This window comes from Triticum aestivum, chromosome 2B (assembly GCF_018294505.1).
Source record: "Triticum aestivum cultivar Chinese Spring chromosome 2B, IWGSC CS RefSeq v2.1, whole genome shotgun sequence".
In the NCBI taxonomy this organism is placed as follows: Eukaryota; Viridiplantae; Streptophyta; class Magnoliopsida; order Poales; family Poaceae; genus Triticum; species Triticum aestivum.
Genome location: NC_057798.1, coordinates 19,933,459 through 19,953,470, shown reverse-complemented (window position 1 = coordinate 19,953,470; position 20,012 = coordinate 19,933,459). Strand labels below are relative to the sequence as shown.

The 20,012-nt window shown below is 43.2% G+C and overlaps 1 protein-coding gene and 1 pseudogene across 2 annotated transcripts; both read left to right on the top strand.

Annotated features, from left to right (window-relative positions):
- Positions 1–2,373: 2,373 nt before the first annotated feature.
- On the top strand, positions 2,374–4,105 carry LOC100037528 (chalcone synthase 2). The gene is made up of 2 exons (XM_044465545.1): positions 2,374–2,661; positions 2,871–4,105. The coding sequence occupies exons 1-2, from the start codon at positions 2,475–2,477 to the stop codon at positions 3,866–3,868; spliced, it is 1,185 nt and encodes a 394-aa protein (XP_044321480.1). The 5' UTR covers positions 2,374–2,474; the 3' UTR covers positions 3,869–4,105.
- A 7,610-nt stretch (positions 4,106–11,715) lies between these two features.
- Positions 11,716–13,274, top strand: LOC123043178 (chalcone synthase 2-like; annotated as a pseudogene). Its single transcript, XR_006419073.1, has 2 exons — positions 11,716–11,930; positions 12,033–13,274. The product of XR_006419073.1 is annotated as a chalcone synthase 2-like (transcript).
- The last annotated feature ends 6,738 nt before the right edge of the window (positions 13,275–20,012 follow it).

The following is a 20,012-nucleotide window of genomic DNA, read 5'->3' as shown; positions in this document are numbered from 1 at the left end:
TGGCCCTAGGGCCATGGAACGACGAGTTTTTGGGAACCATGTCTCCGAGAAAATGGCTAGTGTTCTGATGGATTTTTTACACCATGGCTTACTTATGCGGAGAACACGCAACGCCACCGCCTCCTCTCTCCAATAAAAAGATCTTTAGGGTTCGTCGGCCTCCCGTTGGCGTCGCCGCCGATCCGCCTCATCTCCGGCGGCCCTAGGGCCATGCAACGGCTGGTTTTTGGGCACCGCAGCTCTGAGAAAATCGCTAGTGTTTTGATGGAGTTTTTACACCATGGCTTACTTATGTGGCAAACACGCAACGCCGCCGCCTCCTCTCTCCAATAAAAAAGTGCTTAGGGTTCCTCGTCCTCCCATTGGCGTCGCCGCCGATCCATCTCGTGTCCGGTGGCCCTAGGGTCATGGAACGGCGGGTTTTTGGGCACCGCGGCTTCAAGAAAATGGCTAGTGTTTTGATGGATCTTTTACACCATGGCTTACTTATGCAGCGAACACGCAACACCGCCGCCTCGTCTCTCCAATAAAAAAGAGCTTAGGGTTCCTCGGCCTCCCGTTGGTGTTGCCGCCGATCCGCCTCGTCTCCGGTGGCCCTAGGGCCATGGAACGGCGGGTTTTGGGGCACCGCGGCTCCGAGAAAATGGCTAGTGTTTTGATGGATTTTTTACACCATGGCTTACTTATGCGGTGAACAGGCAACGCTGCCGCCTCCTCTGCCCAATAAAAATAGATTATGGTTCCTCAGCCTCCCATTGGCGTCTCCGCCGATCCGCCTCGTCTCTGGTGGCCCTAGGGCCATGGAACGGCGAGTTTTTGGGCACCATGTCTCCGAGAAAATGGCTAGTGTTTTGATGGATTTTTTACACCATGGCTTACTTATGCGGAGAACACGCAACGCCACCGCCTCCTCTCTCCAATAAAAAAGATCTTTAGGGTTCCTCGGCCTCCCGTTGGCGTCGCCGCCGATCCGCCTCATCTCCGGCGGCCCTAGAGCCATGCAACGGCTGGTTTTTGGGCACCGCAGCTCCGAGAAAATGGCTAGTGTTTTGATGGATTTTTTACACCATGGCTTACTTATGTGGCGAACACGCAACGCCGCCGCCTCCTCTCTCCAATAAAAAGTGCTTAGGGTTCCTCGTCCTCCCATTGGCGTCGCCGCCGATCCATCTCGTGTCCGGTGGCCCTAGGGTCATGGAACGGCGGGTTTTTGGGCACCGCGGCTTCAAGAAAATGGCTAGTGTTTTGATGGATTTTTTACACCATGGCTTACTTATGCAGCGAACACGCAACGCCGCCGCCTCCTCTCTCCAATAAAAAAGAGGTTAGGGTTCCTCGGCCTCCCGTTGGCGTCGCCGCCGATCGGCCTCGTCTCCGTTGGCCCTAGGGCCATGGAGCCGTGGTGGACCCCTGGCCCTTCCCAGTGGGAGGGGTCTTGCTCTGGTTTTACGTGTTTTGTGAGTTCGTTTAGGTTTGTGTCTTGCTCAGGAAGACGAGACGGTGGCGGCTCCCTGAAGTTGGAATAAAGTTCTCGCTGCGTAGGCCTCGTTGAGGTGATGCATCTAGCGTCGTCAGAGGGCTTGTGGAGGTGTGTCTTCGGCGGATCTCATAGGATTTAGTCGGTGCTAGTCTTCGGTGGATCTGCCTGCATCCAGTCTTTGTATGTCTTCGTTTGTGCCTTTATAGGTTGGATCCTTTCGTTTATACTTCTATTCATCAGTGACGGTTGTTGTTCTGGTGCGCTGGTTCTGCGGGGCATTATCACGACGACTTTCCGATTGTCTACTATAACAAGTTTGGCTTAGCTCCGGAGAGAGAGATGATAACGGTCGTCGCTAGGTGGTCTACATACATGAGTGTAATTTTGTTATTTTTGTGTTCTTTGTACTGCCATGGTCGTTTGTTCAAAAGTTTCCATGCAAGAAAATAAAAGGCTCAAAGTCATAGCGAGGTATAGAAAGCAAGTCAAGCAAATATCGAACAATTGTCGTTTTCTTGGTGTGAATGGTGATGTGGCCGGCCACATCTTCCCCTGGTACTCCCCTACCTACCTATTAGTTCCCCTTGTACTCCCCTACCTACCTAGTAGATGTGGTAGCATCGGAGCGGTTCAAGCACGTACGAGTCCGTGCAACTGGGTGGGCAGATCAAGCACACGAGTGCTTGCAACTGGGGACGCCCAAGGCCAAGCGACCCAACTAACTCCCACTTGGCCGGATTGGTTGGTATGGACGTACGCGTCGCACGCGCCACACATCTCATACCCCGCATTCGTGGCCATCCATCCTCCCGTCCAACGGAGCTAACCCCGTCTCCGGCGGCCAGCTTCCCCTACCAACCCTTCCCGCCTATATCTCCCGTCCCCCACACTCGATCATATCACCACACCGCGCACGTACGCGTCACACAGAGCCACCATCTCGCAGCCGGCCAGCCACCGTTGAGGTAACTACTAGGTAGCTAGCCGGAGATCGATGGCGGCGACGATGACGGTGGAGGAGGTGAGGAAGGCGCAGCGGGCGGAGGGGCCGGCCACGGTGCTAGCGATCGGCACGGCGACGCCGGCAAACTGCGTGTACCAGGCCGACTACCCGGACTACTACTTCAAGATCACCAAGAGCGACCACATGGCCGACCTCAAGGAGAAGTTCAAGAGGATGTGTAAGTTCAATGAATTCCATTCTTCTTTGCCATCTCTTTTATGTCTTCTCTCGGATGGACATGCAACCTACTCCCCCTGTTTCACAATATAAGATGTTTTCTCAAGCTAAACTAGCTTGCAAAAACGTCTTATATTGTGAGACGCACTAGCTTGCAAAAACGTCTTATATTATGAGATGAAGAGAGTAACAAACAATGCTTCATTTCAGGTGACAAATCGCAGATCAGGAAGAGGTACATGCACCTAACGGAGGAGATCCTACAGGACAATCCCAACATGTGTGCCTACATGGCGCCGTCTCTGGACGCGCGCCAGGACATCGTCGTCGTGGAGGTTCCCAAGCTCGGGAAGGCGGCGGCACAGAAGGCAATCAAAGAGTGGGGCCAGCCTCGGTCTAAGATCACCCACCTTGTCTTCTGCACCACCTCAGGTGTGGACATGCCGGGCGCCGACTACCAACTGACCAAGATGCTCGGCCTCCGTCCTTCCGTGAAGCGCCTCATGATGTATCAGCAGGGCTGCTTTGCCGGCGGCACGGTGCTTCGCCTAGCCAAAGACCTTGCTGAGAACAACCGTGGCGCACGTGTGCTGGTGGTCTGCTCCGAGATCACCGCGGTGACCTTCCGTGGCCCGCACGAGTCCCACCTCGACTCGCTGGTAGGTCAGGCGCTCTTCGGCGATGGTGCAGCCGCGGTGATCATCGGCGCGGACCCCGACGAGTCCATCGAGCGCCCCCTGTTCCAGCTAGTGTCTGCGAGCCAGACGATTCTGCCGGACTCAGAGGGTGCCATCGACGGCCACCTCCGAGAGGTCGGCCTCACCTTCCACCTCCTCAAGGATGTGCCTGGGCTCATCTCCAAGAACATCGAGCGGGCCCTAGAGGACGCATTCAAGCCATTGGGCATCAATGACTGGAACTCCGTCTTCTGGATAGCGCATCCCGGTGGGCCAGCAATCCTTGACATGGTCGAGGCAAAGGTAAACCTGAACAAGGAACGGATGCGCGCCACCCGGCATGTCCTCTCCGAATATGGCAACATGTCAAGCGCCTGTGTACTCTTCATCATGGACGAAATGCGCAAACGCTCCGCCGAGGATGGCCACACCACAACTGGCGAGGGAATGGATTGGGGTGTTCTCTTCGGCTTTGGCCCTGGGCTCACTGTGGAGACAGTTGTCCTCCATAGCGTCCCAGTCACTGCCTAGGCGATCGCTTGTTCTCAATTTATCTTGATCATGCAAAAATCTACTATGCCGCTGCAACACTCAATTAAGTTTGCTCTATTGTATTCTACCCTATGTGGTTTGTATGTGTTGGTAGATGCATTCTCCTGTTTGTTTGTTTTTCGTTTTTGATTGAGAGGATGGATTTGGTAGATGAGAATTAGTTATGTCTCATGTAACTCTTATACCATAAGATGAAAACGATTGATGATTCATTTTCGTTTTCGTGGGCTCACACCGCGCATTTACTTCCTTAGCACGGGTTGTTTCAGCAGTGTCTTCCTTACATGAGCCAGTGTTGGCTAGATCTCATTCGACTGATTTAACCAAGTCTCGGCCGAGTCATAAAACATATAAAAAGGAAGAAAGAAGAAAATTAAAATTAAAATTTTGTAAAGATCCCACGAATATAACATCAACTAAGACTTCATTAAGTCTCAGTCGACTATGGATGCCGGTGTTTTTTCCTATTCTCTATCATTTCTCTTGCTGGTCAAGCGATCCTATGAAAACGCATGGCCATTTCAGCGTCGTGTAAACATTATTCTATGTTCGCTGTCAGACTGTGTAGTCCCAATGCTTTTTCATGGTCGGTGTAAAAAATTGTGTGTGGACGAATGTTTATATAAGTTTCAGTTTCATTGGGACGTCTCGTACCTGTTAGGGTTTCCTCTCCCATACGATAGCTAGAAGACCAGGAATGCCACGACCGAGGAGGCCGCATAGAAGGCATGGCCATGGCAGAGCCTCCATGAGAGCGTCCAGCTAGCGCCCTCCAAGCCCAGGCCACTGCCAGACGAGGTTCTTGTCGACATAGTTGTCTCCGTTGCAAGCAAGCTCCGGCTATCACCTTTATGGCATGCCCTTCCACTAGAAACTAATAGGGCATTTGCATCAAATTTTGTACAACACAGATGGAAGCATGGAATGAAATTCATTGATTGGATGTTAATTAACCAATTTTTCATGGCAGTTGTAGATATTATAGTTCATGGCAACCCCAGATGTGTAGTTCATGGCATGACAAGTCTTATACCTGCCATGGCAAAATTTTGTACTAGGTACATGGCAAAAAAATATTTTAAAATGTAAAAAGAAGGTAATAACGCAATTGTTTTGATTTTAATTTGCGTTAATTTTTAGACACCAAACTACATGGCAAGTTTTCATGTACCATTCAAATTTGGCATGTGTCTGAAAAATCTATTATATACACTATGGCAAGTTTTTTGGCATAACATGGCAATTCTTATTTTTGTACCTATGTCTACGGAAAATTCGTTATATACACTATAGCTTGTTTATTGAACATAACATGCCAAATTCTTTTTTTCCTTCATATATTAAAGAAAACTCAGGTATGGGGGGTCATTTTCTAGTGGAGCCATGGACCAAGTAAATGTCTGTACCATGTTACATGCCAACTTCTAAATTTTTTTGTTTTTGTACACACGTAAAATCTAAGAAATGTTCCATGGAAAATAGTAAATAATTTACACGGACAATTGTAGGGATGGTTTTGAATTGTTCCCATGGCAACTACTAGCTAACAATTTTTTCCTTCACATTGTCATTTTTAGTTAATTTTTTCGTATTCTCAAGGCAAATTTAGGTCTTTTCATTCCTCTAAATCTTGGTGATTTCTTATTATTTAGTAATTTTCCACCTAGCATATTTAGGAATTTTATAATTTTTACATGGAAAATTCAGAAATTTTTCGTAATGTTCTCATTCCAAGCTATCATGTTCACATGGCTAATTTATAAATATTTTCTCCATGTCCCATGGCAAATTCATAAAAAAAATTCAAACATGGAAAATTTAGATTATTTTTTTGTAAGACTCCCACGACAAGCTTCACAAAATTTTCTCACTTACCGATGGCAATTTTGGAAATGTTTTCTACTTTTGCACATGCCAATTTTACATACTTATTTTTTTCTACAAAAATCATTTTCTACATTGTTAATTTCTAAAAAAAATACACTGGTCACATAGCAAATTCATAATATTTATATTTCCAAACATGGAAAATTTATAATTTTTCATAATGCCCACACTTGCTAGATGGAAAAATTATATATATATCATGGATAAAATTATTGTTCACATGACAAGTTCATAGATTTATTTTGTTTTCTAAAACATTTTAGCTTCGGGGATCATGTTTGTTTAGGAAGATGGAAAATTTGCATTTTTTTTGTTTCCCTTTAATGATGGAAATTTTAGAGAAACTATCATAGAAAAATGTACATATTTTTACTTCTTTCTAAGAAAACGTTTCTATGCAAAATGTAAATGTTTTAAAATGTTTCCGGCAAAATCAGAACTTTTTTGTTTTACGAACCATGGCAATTGTAGTAATTTTTATTATGCTTTCTTGTGGCAACTTTAGGAAAAACCATGCAAACTATTTGGACTTGTTTCCACTTTTATAACTGCAAATGTAGATATTTTTTCTTTTTCTAATAATTATTGCTTCCATGGTCACTTGCACTGTGAGTAAAACAAACAATTTAATATTTTGCCATGATGTATATATCAAAATGTGTACAATTTGCCATGTTGTCGTGCTTTCATATTCCATTCATATAGTTGTTACACATAGTTGTGATTTTTTGTAGGTATTTTATGTTTGTTAATTTCTCAATCATGGCCTTTTCATAATTGAGAGCACAACAATCTTAATTTTAACGACATAGAAATTTATTTACAATGTCATGGCAATTTTATTTATTTGCATCATGGCAATTTACTGTGTGAGATTTTTATGTTGTGAAAATGAAAATATGAATCGGGACATTTTATTATTGAGAACATGGAAATTTTGTTGAAAATGGCCTAGAATTTTTTTTTACAGTTCAATTTTGCAGTCTTATCATCAAAAGTAAAAAAAATTCCTTATACAACCACGGTAAATTAAAATACATACTTTTTTGTTGTTTATTTACTATACAATTGCAAATTCATATATGAATTTTTTTCATAACACGCAAATTTTCCATATATTATCTTTTCCTGTATTTGGAACAAGGCATAGTTATTTGTTCTTTCCTATTTTTTAGATTTACTATGTCATTTTTTGCCATGTAGGTTATTTTCTATTTATGTAGTTTACTATGACAATTTTCAGTAGGTGTTTTGTAGTTTTTCATAGAAAAAAATTGTAGATAAAAGGTTTACCAAGTGTTGCTTAGGAGGACCAACAGGGAAGATACATGCCCATTGAACTTTGTTGAGGCATGTTCACTTGGGTTGTGTGTTAGTGCGCACGCATTGCTTGCCGTTTTTTGTTTGTGTGGTCAAGCCATTTGGAGCGTATAAATTGTTCCCGCCCACAACCCCTCAATGAGGATGGCAGCTCTGTATGCACGGCCTTGAGATAAGACGTTTGTAGGTGTGCGCATAGGCTTCACTAAAATTCCCCAAACGAGTTGCTTTCTGAATTCTAATTAGTCAGCTAATTCTTTTTGTGTGCCTTCAGCTATCTGCCTCGAAAATTCGCAGGGGCACGCACATGCCGAGACGCACCAACCGCTCGATTATCTCGTAAGGGCACACCAACTTTTAAAGTTTTAGTTTCTGAAACTTATGATTTTCCGGTCGCTCGTCCCAAATTTAGAAGTTGAAAGATAAAACTTGCAATTTCATTGGTTGCAGGTTCTTAAACTTACAAATTTGTCGATCGCTAGTATCAAGTTTGAGAAGTTGAAACTTAAGGAAATTTTAGAAACTTGTCAAAATGTATACTCATTTGAAACACCTCTGCACCAAAAACACGAATATGCAACTTACACTTAATTTGGAATTTGGGTTCAGAACATATGCAAGATGGCGAATTAAAAGCCAAAAGAAAAAGAAGGATGTGTGCCCCCGCCCTTGGATGCTACAAATCGCCTCCCGATCCTCCTCTCTGTGTTTGGTCTTCCTTGTCAGGATCTTGATGACCCACAAGTATAGTGGACCTATCATAGTGTTTTTGATAAATAAGAGTGTTGAACCGAACGAGGAGCAAAAGGAATTGACAGGTAGTTTTTAGCAAGGTTTCAGTATAAATGTTGTAAAGATAATTCGGTCGGTTGTTTGATAGCAAGATAATTTGTAACAATATAAATAGTAACACATGTAATAGAGGGCAGCAAGTGGAGCTGGTGGTCTTTCTTATAATAGCTAAAACACTCTTGAGGACACACGGGAATTTTGTAAGTTACTTTCACCGTGATTCATTAAGTTACCATTAATTGCTTTGATACGTGTTATTAGGGTGGACTAGAGCTACGGTACTCTACTTACTTCAACAAATACCTACTTATGGTTATACCCTCCATGCAAACGTCCGCAAATACAAAGTGATTAAGATAAATCTAGCTAAAGCATTAAACAAAAGGATTCCAAACAGCCGCTCACGGAATAATTCATAAACTGGGGTTTGGGTTTACTATCACACCTGCAACCCATCATCTATAAACTAATTCCATAATTGCTTCCACTAGGCCCAAAGATGGTAAAGTGTCATGTAGTCGATGTTCACAAACACCACTAGAGGAAGAACAACAAAGCATATCATCAAAACATTAAATGGTATTCAACTTCACATGATTACTAGCAACTAGACTTCTCCCATATCCTATAGAACTCAATGATCTAATCACAAGACATCATATGGATCATGAACAGTGGGCATAAATATATGATGAACAATCTGATCATAACAATCTTTCATCGATAAATCTCCTATGTATCAACTACAAGGTTTAACGAAGACACATATGTACTCCCAGCGACCAACCTGAAGTTCGATATAAAGATAGAGAAGATGGATGAACTAGGGTTTGGAGATGGGATGGTGTTGGTGAAGATGTTGACGGAGATGATGATCCCGACAATGCACAGAGTGTTGGTGGTGATGCTGGCTTCGATTTCCCCCTCCGAAAGGAAGTTTACCCCAGAAAATCGCTCTATCGCAGAGGAATTTCTGTGATTTTTCTATGGAAAAGGAATTTTATGGACAAAGAGCGTCAGGAAGCGAGCCACCAAGGGCCCATGCGGCTACGTGGCACGGCTTAGGGCCCACACGCATGGGTGGACGTGTGGTGCGCACCCTGGTGGGTCCCCTCTGGCCCATCTTCTGGCTCCTAGCTTCATATTTTATGGAAATAATTTACTAAATACCCGCTGCATTTGGAGCTCCAAAATTTTATTTTTCTTCTACTGTATTGTTGGTCCAGATTTCCAGTAGTTTCGTAATCTCCCTCTATGTGTTTACGTTGCATTTTAAGAGAGAAAGGGCATTAGAATTGCATCATATTGTGAAATATATCATTGAAATATGATAAGTTATAGTAGGAAATAGTGATGCAAAACAGATGTGTCAACTCCTCCAAGCTTAGAGTTCGCTTTTCCCCAAGCAAATGTCGAGCTCAATAAACATGACCACAAGTTTATGGAGAGAGGTGTCGATAATAAAGAATATATAAATGATAGCATCACACTTATTAACATCATTATATATCATAAATAGCAATTCCCCCTCATAAAAGTTCTCATGAACAAGTTATAACCTATTTCACATGTTAAAGTTTAAACAATAAACTCTATTGAAACCCAACAAACTATGTTACTAGTCATCAAACAATCACAATTCATCCTATTTTTTCAAAAGAATCTATATAAAAGGTTTGGTTTTGCAAACGTCACATACTCAACTATCATTTAGTCTTTAGATGATTTCTGGCACTCAGGAGCATATTTTTAGAACAAACAATTTCCACCAGACGCAAACAAAGGTAGGGGTGTTGCAATGCTTAATTAACTGCTCGACTTTTTTTATCTTAGGGATAATTGTCAACAATAATGAATCATGATCATATATATTCAACTGGATATATGTGCCTGGATGATTCCCCGCCATACAATGTTTGTCAAGTGGAGAATAAATGGGGTTGGATAAGAAGTTGACTCTACAGTAAAATAAATGTAACAAAAAAGATAGGCCCTTCGCAAAGGAGCTATTCCAATGAAAAATGTGCCATGTAATCATCTGGGGTTCATAACTATTGTTTCTATGTATGTGTGTTTCCCACAAAAGGAGTGTCTACAGTAACTTAGGTACCATCAGGTACAAGTTCGTCAGGGTGATGCTGGAGCGAGGAGACCCTTCTCAAGATGTTGGAGCCTGCACCCTAGCCAACTCTGGATCACCATCTCTACTATAGGGCGGCTATAAATCAACACATGGTATCATGTTAGTAAGATTCTCCTTATCCACTAGAAAAGGGGAAAAGCCAAGATTACCAATTGACTTGGTCCACAATGAAAGGAACCAGTGATCTCACAAAATTTGAACACTATGAGTCCCAATATTTTCGGAATTTGCTATGTTACTTATTTTTTTCTAATATGTAACTTTGATCCCTACTTTTTGTATGAACATGCAAACACAAGAAACTAAAAAATATTGTGAATATTTTTCATGGCAAATTAATCTAATGAAAGAAATTGCATGCATGCAGTCTACCTAACTATGATTGCAGTCACTGAAAAAGAGAAGTATGACATCAATCTTCCTAAATCATCCTCTACATTAGAACATATCAAGATATAAATATCTTGCTTCCTCTAAAAAAATTCTAGCAGAAAAAAACTAAAGTTGTACCTAGCAATGAGATAGCAATATGTTTTATGATATGTCTATAGGGGTACATGTTCAGGCGTAGTTAAGGAAAAACCTTTTGAAGAAAATGTAATTTTTCATGCAAGCACAAGTTAAAGGATGAGGTAACTATAGCCAGACCCTACTGATCAAAGGGAGCAATCAACTGAATTACAAGTTACTGCTATAAAACTAAACTATATAACTTGGTACATTACGCTGACCATTCTATTATGAACTGTTCATGCTTTCGAGTTGATAATAATTAATCCAACTAAAAAAACTGATTCTTGTCCTTTATTTGTTCATATATATAATAGTAGTTAAGGATATAATAATTACAAGAAGAAACTAAGAGTCATTTGTCTTTATATATACCCGAGACTTTACTTATCTTAGCTAGTACAACTTCATAATATTTATTTATAGGTTTCTTGCCAGCATGTATAGTGACATATATTATACAGAAAACATCATAAGTCGGTTTAATATTTACAAAATTATTATTGTTTCCTAACGAGAACATATTACAATTAAAAATGATATAGAGACAAAATTTGGCCGGTTTATATTTTCCAAGGTCGTCAATGAATATTCTACCAATGATTTCATACGGCTCAAGTTTCCATTCGTAAATGAATAAATGATGTGGCATTGTGTTATCTTGCTTAATGTGGTGCTCAAACAAGAAAGATTACCTATATCTAAGTCATCACTGTCCTAACTGTGCAAAAGATTCTGATATGTATGGCCCGTGCGACTGCACGGGTTCACGACTAGTGATGCTTTAACTCATAGCGAGGCCCTGAAAGCGCTAGAGCAAATATTGAACAATTGTCGTTTTGTTGGTGATGTGGCCGACCACATCTTCCACCTACGCACTCCCCGAACTATTTGCTAGATTCGTTTGAGAGAGAGGTAGCTATTAGCTTGATGTGGTAATAGCTGACCGGTTCAAGCACATAACTGGATGGACAGATTAAGCACACGAGTACTCGGCCGGATTGGTTGGTAACAGACGTACACGTGTCGCTCGCGCCATCCATGCATCTCCTACCTACGCATCCGTGGCCATCCATCCTCCCGTCCAACTCACCAAACCTCTTCTTCCCGCAGCCATCCTTCCCACGTATATATGCCGTACGTCCCCCACACTCATATCAACACCCAGCACCGGTACACGCAGCACCGGTACGTACAGATCAATGGCGGCGACCATGACGGTGGAGGAGGTGAGGCAGGCACAGCGGGCGGAGGGACCGGCCACGGTGCTGGCGATCGGCACGGCGACGCCGGCAAACTGCGTGTACCAGGCCGACTACCCGGACTACTACTTCAAGATCACCAAGAGCGACCACATGGCCGACCTCAAGGAGAAGTTCAAGAGAATGTGTAAGTCCAATGAATTCCATTCTTCTTTTGCCGTCTCTTTTTGCCTTTTTCTCCGATGGACACGGGACCTAGCAAACGATATCAATTGGTGCGTCATTTCAGGTGACAAGTCGCAGATCAGGAAGAGGTACATGCACCTAACGGAGGAGATCCTGCAGGACAACCCCAACATGTGCGCCTACATGGCGCCATCTCTAGACGCGCGCTAGGACATCGTCGTCGTGGAGGTCCCCAAGCTCGGGAAGGCCGCGGCACAGAAGGCGATCAAGGAGTGGGGCCAACCGCGGTGTAAGATCACCCACCTTGTCTTCTGCACCACCTCCGGTGTGGACATGCCGGGCGCCGACTACCAGCTCACCAAGATGCTCGGTCTTCGCCCGTCTGTGAAGCGCCTCATGATGTATCAGCAGGGCTGTTTCGCTGGCGGCACGGTGCTTCGCCTAGCCAAAGACCTTGCTGAGAACAACCGCGGCGCACGTGTGCTGGTGGTCTGCTCCGAGATCACCGCGGTGACCTTCCGTGGCCCGCACGAGTCCCACCTTGACTCGCTGGTAGGTCAGGCGCTCTTCGGCGATGGTGCAGCCGCGGTGATCATCGGCGCGGACCCCAACGAGTCCATCGAGCGCCCCCTGTTCCAGCTAGTGTCTACGAGCCAGACGATTCTGCCGGACTCGGAGGGCGCCATCGACGGCCACCTCCGCGAGGTTGGCCTCACCTTCCACCTCCTCAAGGATGTGCCTGGGCTCATCTCCAAGAACATCGAGCGCGCCCTGGAGGACGCCTTCAAGCCATTGGGCATCGATGACTGGAACTCCGTCTTCTGGATGGCGCACCCCGGCGGGCCAGCAATCCTTGACATGGTGGAGGCCAAGGTAAACCTGAACAAGGAACGGATGCGCGCCACCAGGCATGTCCTCTCCGAATATGGCAACATGTCAAGCGCCTGTGTACTCTTCATCATGGACGAAATGCGCAAACGCTCCGCCGAGGATGGCCACACCACAACTGGCGAGGGAATGGACTGGGGCGTTCTCTTCGGCTTCGGACCTGGCCTCACCGTGGAGACGGTCGTCCTCCATAGCGTCCCCATCACTGCCTAGGGCAGCACATGATCGCTCGTTCATCATTTATCTACATCGTGGAAAAGTCTACTACTGCTGGTCCTACACACAAATTCGCATTGTATTCTACCGTATGTGATTTGTACTAGATGTGTTGGTGCTCTTTGCTGCGCCATCTAGGCCATAGCGTTCCTTTCCTCTGTGCTACGCATATACCCTATTTGTTGTTGAGTCGTGGTGGTTTGAACTATTGATTTACGTAAATGAAAGTAACCAATTAGGTTTACGATGAAACCTTGAAATCAATCACTATCCAACTGACTACCCCTATGGCATAGACCTCAAAAGAAAACCGTTGAGTAACGGCACCAAATGATTGAGTTTCGTAGTTCCTCATAGGAGATTATTGACTCTATAGATTTGGTAATATAATACGGAGAAGACAAAATTGACCGAAGCACACACACCTGAATCGCCTTTGTTTCAAAGAGAGGAGGATGGGTTATTCACTTTTAATTTGATAGTCAGAGGCAGTGGCTGGTGCATTGGACGTTGTTTGGGAGGCCTACACGTGTGTGGGCCTAGTCATATGATGATGGCCTCTGTGAAAACACCCCGGATGGCATTTCTTTTCCACATTTGATGAAGAATCAACAAATAGGCTAAAACAGTGAGATATTTGATGGGATATAGCTTGCGAGCAATCACACTTTAAGGATCCCTCTACACCGATAACATGTAGTTAATTCAACTAATGGTGTTACATTCTCAAGTACTAAACTCCCAAAATATGAAATGTTGCAACAGAGGCCAATATGCATGCGTGCGTGCGTGCGTGCGTGCGTGCGTGCTCCTTCTGTTAATAACATGGAACATATATCTAGTCAATTAAAATAAAGCACGCGCAGTTTGAGGATAGTTGACACTTTTTTTGCACTGGGCTGCCGAGCTGGGCTATAACTGCCTTCTTCACATGTTCCAAGCCTATGGGAAAAAATGTCCCATGTCTGTCGTCACTCAAAGTTCATCTTCTGTCGCATAGCCTCCAACGCTCCCCAGGCCATCTGCTATTCAGCTTCTTCCTAGAATCAAACCAGGATCTATAGGTTCAGCGGTGGTTTCTCTCCAAAAGAAAACATGGTATGGTAAAGAAGTTACAGATGAGCATCGATTAAATTACTGTTTTTAGGACTATGACTATCCATAGCATGGTTAACATATGAGCATCACGTCCCAATATCTATAGACCATTATCCAAATACATCTATAACTAATACTCCACCCAAGATCGCTATGTAGCATGCTTTTTAAAGTATTAAGTAAAAAAACAGAGTAGTGCAATAAGTATGAAGACATGAAGTAGATGGTAATTACCTTGTGTTTGAAGGACAGCTATGCAAATATCTTTTTATCCCTAGTGGAAACAACACAATACAAACCTTTTCCACTTTCTGTGACTACGGTAGATTACTTGCAAGGTTGAACCCAACTATCATACACAACTCGCTCTTGAAGATCAAACCCCAAACTTGGCCAAAGAATGATGAATAGATTGGAGAGAATATATGAACAAGAATTATGAAGCAAATAAACCTAATAGATCTCAAAAAGATTCATGGGAAAATCTGATCATAAAGTGACTGTTCATCATATCTCAACAAACACACTGCAATATTACATCAGATGGATCACAAACATGTAGGTCAGCTCATGTAATCTTTGTATTGAGAAGCAAGGGAGATAAAACCATCTAGCTATCGTTATGGACCCATAGTCCAAAGGAAACTACTCATGGGTGATCATGGTGGCCTTCAACTTGATGGAGATGGCCACCGAGAAAAACTCCCCCTCTGATAGAGTTCTAGAAAGCCCCTCCAGATTGGATCGTTAGGAAGCATAGGTGTGCGGCGGTAGAAAAATTAGGGTTGTAAAATCCTCAGAAGGTTCAGGTATATAGAGAGAGAGACACAAGGACTGAGAGGTCGTAAATTAGAGAACCAGGGGGCATGCAGACCCACCATGCGTCCGTCGGGGGGCGTGTGGGTGACCCTCTGGCTTATGTCTGTTGCCACTCAAAGCTTCTGGATGGAAAACTTCTGCTAACTTTTCCAGATTTTTTAACTTGACAAAATTAATTTCCTAAACAAATCCAAAAAAGATATAGAAAAAAACAATTGGGACTCGGTACTGTATAATTAGGTTGGTTTGGAAAAATAATATAAATTTTATGCCAAAATTATATAAACATGGCATGAAACAATCAAAAAATATAGATATGTCTCAGACATATCAATTACTTTGGGCAGCCTCTCCTTGGCTCAAGTTGAAGAGGTCTAGAAAAGAATGTGTGCTCTAAAATTAAGTATTGAAGGCTCTCTAGTTCCTATTCTCAATTATTTGACTAGATAAAAATGTAGAATGAAAGCATGTTCTGATTCAAAAGTTGCAAGACATGGATGAAGAAAAAACTAGGCAATATGCTCTCTCAACCATTGAGGAAAAAATTATTAGAACTTGAGAATGATAAAAACAAGTTGGAAACTTACTTTCTTGTGCATTAGGAGATGCTTTAGAAGTTGATGCAGGAATCTATTCCAAGGGAGAAAATGGAACACGAAATTGCTTAGTTGGTTAGTGTGGAAAATGTTGGTGATGGATCTAATATTAGAGTTGATGAAGAATATGAAAATATTTGGAGCCTCTGGATTACAATGGTAGCCAAGAAACTGTTGATACTTTTGGGGAGAAGAAGGCTAAGATTCAGGGTGTTGATTATGATGTACAGAATGATAAAGACCTTAGGAGATACCCTAGATTGAAGGGTAAGCAATATGTTAGCATTGAGGATCTAGAAAAAGATAGAGCCGAGGCAAGGATAATTATGGTATGAAAACCAACCATGTTTCTTATAAGGGTGCTACTTCACTGTATATGACTGCTTTAGTGGGTGTGACCTAGGATGCTACATTGAGATGATTGGTCATAATCTAGACATTACCCAGAAAATGGAGCATGCAAGGGAAGATTTTTTTCTTACAAAATATTGTTAATAAGCAAGAAGTTGGAAAAGATAAAATGGGCTTGCCAGGTCCTATTGACACTTGTGATGCAGCTTTAAATGAGTTATATTTTGATGATGACTATTTTGATGTTGAATTAAAGGACGATTATTTTGTACAATTGAAAACTATCTTCGTTGGTGGTAAAATGGAAAATAGAAGCTCTCCAACAATTAGTTGTATGAAGCATTTTGTTCCTATTAGGAGTTTAAAGAAAAATAATCAATCTTTTAAAAACTAATAATGAGAGGGGGTTTGGAATGTGAGGGGTCTGGGACAAGATGTTAAAAAATGTGTGAGATAAATGATTATACTTAACCGGTTGGATTTTATTGGTCTGCACGAAACTTTGAAACACAAGTTTTCCAAAAATGAACTCCATTCCCTCTGGGGGGGGGGGGGGCATTGGATCCCTCCAAGATGGTATCTAGTGGGATCATTTTAGGAATCGATAATGCAGTTTGTAATGCTAAAGAAGTGACGGTAAAATGGCAGCAAGTGCCATTATATTGTATACATGTGGTACAGGAAGGATTATATTGTGTACATGTGGTACAGAAGGGCACTAGTTTGGTGCCCTGGTACATATTACTGGAACAGAAAAGAGTACTGCAAAATCTTCATGAAATTCTCCTCAATTGTGCTTCATGTCTAATCCTGTAAAAACAGTGTTGATCTACTACAAGGCCTGTGGAGCAGCAGGTTGAGGCTACACATTGGCCATGCCCCTAATGCTGTTGATGGTGGCGTGGCTCAGTCAAAAAAGTACTGGATCTATTGAATCGGTTTTCTTAATCACATAAACATGTTTATGATCTAAATTCAATCACCTCCTCAGTTGTGGCCAAAAGTGTGCAATCATTTTAAGTTAATGGACTAATGACGTATTTCACTTGAGATATTTTTACTACTATCTCTGTTCCTAAATATAAAGCTTTGTAGATATTTCACTATGGACTACAAACGGAGCAAAATGAGTGAATCTACACTCTAAAATGCATGTACATACATTCGTTTGTGGTCCGTAGTGAAATCTCTACAGAGACTTATATTTAGGAACGGAGGGAGTAGTTGGTAAGCTTAGGGACGGATGGCATCTATCACGGTAGAGCGACCAGCCATAAACTAATTGGAGGGGATGGCATCTAAAACGCGTTTTCACAAAAATGTGTGGGACCCGTTTTTTCCAAAAACTCATATATTGGGTATTACGAGAATCAATTTTTGCTTATCCACGAATTAGTTAGATTAGCCAAACAGAGTTTTAAGTTTGTTAGAGCCTGAAACGGGTTTATATATAACTGATTCTCTATAAACCAGCTATCCAAACAACCCCTAAACTAATTGGAGGGGGTGGGTGAGGCATATAGTGGCTCACAAGTCAGGACCTTTTTTTTCTCAGTCAAAGACGAAGTCATCGTGCAGCCAGTCTCAAGGCACTCCCAATGCAGAGCACATGTCCGACAACCAAGTTTCAGAAAAGAAAAGGAAAGAAGATCGATGGACGAGCACCATTAGACTAGTTGGCAGGCAGGGGTGTAAAAAGGCGACACTGGTTTTTTCTTTTCTTTTGGTTAAACACGGTACAGACCTACTCCCTCCGTTCCTAAATATAAGTCTTTGTAGAGATTTCACTATGGACTACATACGAAGTAAAATGAGTGAATCTACACTCTAAAATGCATCTACATGCATCCATATGTGGTTCATACTGAAATCTCTACAAAGACTTATATTTAAGAACGGAGGAAGTAGTTTGCAGTGTGGTACAGTACTATATTACTGTTCCCGTGCTAATGGCCGGGAGTAATTACCCTAACTTAAATTAGCCGCCGCTGGAATTACAACCTACAGAATTAAAAAGCCCAGCCCATGACATCTTGGCCTTGCCCCGAGCGGTTGTTGTGTCTTGCAATAGATCAGATAGATCCATTGCCGGACACTAGGAGATTGGAGGCTCGTGATTATAAATACTACTGTAGTTTCAACTGGCGATCCTCTTTCCGCACCTATATGGCGCCGTCGCCAGATTGTTTCTTGAGGTATATACGTACAACTAATCAACTTCTCTTTGATGCACCAATGTCTAATAATCAAATCATTATAGTTGTTCATCCCGTGTACTTTCATCAGATATAGATCAATTCATCTGTTTTCCCGTTTAGCTATATACTATACCTATCCAGTTTAACCTCGAGACACACCATGAATATAGCGTTTTATTAACACTTATAATCTTATAGTAAATGTACGCAAGGCTGAATTTAAAACAAACTGTCTGACCACAATTTTGATTGCCCTGATGTAACATAGTTAGACAAATTATACATCTAATGTTACTGGGAACGTATGCTATATGCGTGTGAGAGACTTAGATCCTCGCTCCTCCCCCCCCCCCCCCCCCCCCCCCCGCCCTTATCCAAATCCTGGCTCTCCGCCCCTGCGTAAGCAGTCATACACACGCGCATACACTCATCTCTATAAACGCACACACGCACACCCTACTCCTATGAGCACCTTCGAGAAACTGAGCCGGCATATCATCTTGAGATTTACGAAGTCAACGTAGACACCTCATCGTCGACGGGAACGTCTCCTCCCACTGAAAGCGAATCGCTGAAAATCCTGAAATAAATCCAAAAATAATGCGAGCACCAGGACATGAACCCTGGTGGGCTGGGCTAGGGATACAACTGTCCCTCTAAGCATCCAAACAAGTTGGTTCGCCAAGGCGACACGGGTTCAAACAGTTAGCTTAATTTGGGGTGAGGAGGCCAAAAAGATTTCACGTGAGCCCTCGCTTAGATTGCAGGAGTTAAGTTTATAAAAAGTTCTTAGGAAGTGAAGTTAAAGTTCAAGTAGGGAGTTAATAAAGTTCAAGCTACTAAAAATTATATTTGGATTTTAGTTAACAAAAATGTGTTCAAACGTATCCAGGACTGATCTTGTTCTAAAGGGCTTGGCGCCACGAGTTCAAATATGTAAAAAGTTTTTAAAATGAAATATTGATGTTAAATATATGAACCATTTAAATGTCAAAAAAAATGAGAAGTGGTGGAGTTAGAGGAGCGAAGAGAGATAATATAGGCATGCATGTGTTGATGCAAGACATGCATGTGTCAATCTGTGCAAGAGAGAGAAAAACCATGCACATCATCAAGTCATGGTTAATCGGTGTGAGCGGTTTTTCCCGGGGTAAATTTAGTTAATCCAGCAACTTGCACCTGAGCTACCTGATACCAAATTGGTACGAGCTAGGGACTGCCGGGTCTTGGCCGGAGATTGTAGGGGAAGGGGGGAGGCGGGCGAGGACATGACCACAGCGGCCGGCATGCTGGCGCCGTCTCACGCGGGAGGAGGGGCGGCAACGATGGGAGAGGAGGGGGCTAGGTTAGGGTTCCGGCTCCTCAGAGAGTCGGGCAATAGATTATGTCTTATTGCTTAATTCCAAACGGGTGTCTTACAACTGTTTATATAATCTCGATGCTAATAAAAATAAGATAACTTGGGCTAAGGCCGGCCTCCTCCGACTATAAGTGACGCCGGTCATAATAGCAGCCCGCAACAAACAGACAGTGTGAAGATCACAACGAGGAATAAAAAGTGCCATTGATGGACACACTTGTACATACTAACGATCCTCTTCCTCAGCGCCGACACACTGCACAGCGCCACCTTCTGCACCTGCTCCCTCTGCTCCATGGCTTCCTGGAATAAAAATTTGCATCATCGATTCAGTTCAGAGTTCATTGCCACCCATCTGAAATTCTGAATATCTAAACACAATCCTCGCCGAGGGAGCTGAGCTTCCCTGGCACCAGCACCCGAGCGGCCGATGAGGGGGCCACTTGGAGGACGCGGCGGTGTTGCCGGCGTACTCGTCGGAGACCGGCGAGGAGGGCGCCTTCACCCTGGGCCTCTTGCTCATGCTCGGCACGGCCGTGTAGCTCATCTTGCACTTC

Excerpts from the sequence above, each read along its gene's own strand:
- LOC100037528 (XM_044465545.1), top strand. The coding sequence starts at position 2,475 with ATGGCGGCGACGATGACGGTGGAGGAGGTGAGGAAGGCGCAGCGGGCG. Across the intron at positions 2,662-2,870 it reads GGAGAAGTTCAAGAGGATGT|GTGACAAATCGCAGATCAGG; the intron begins GTAAGTTCAATG and ends GCTTCATTTCAG.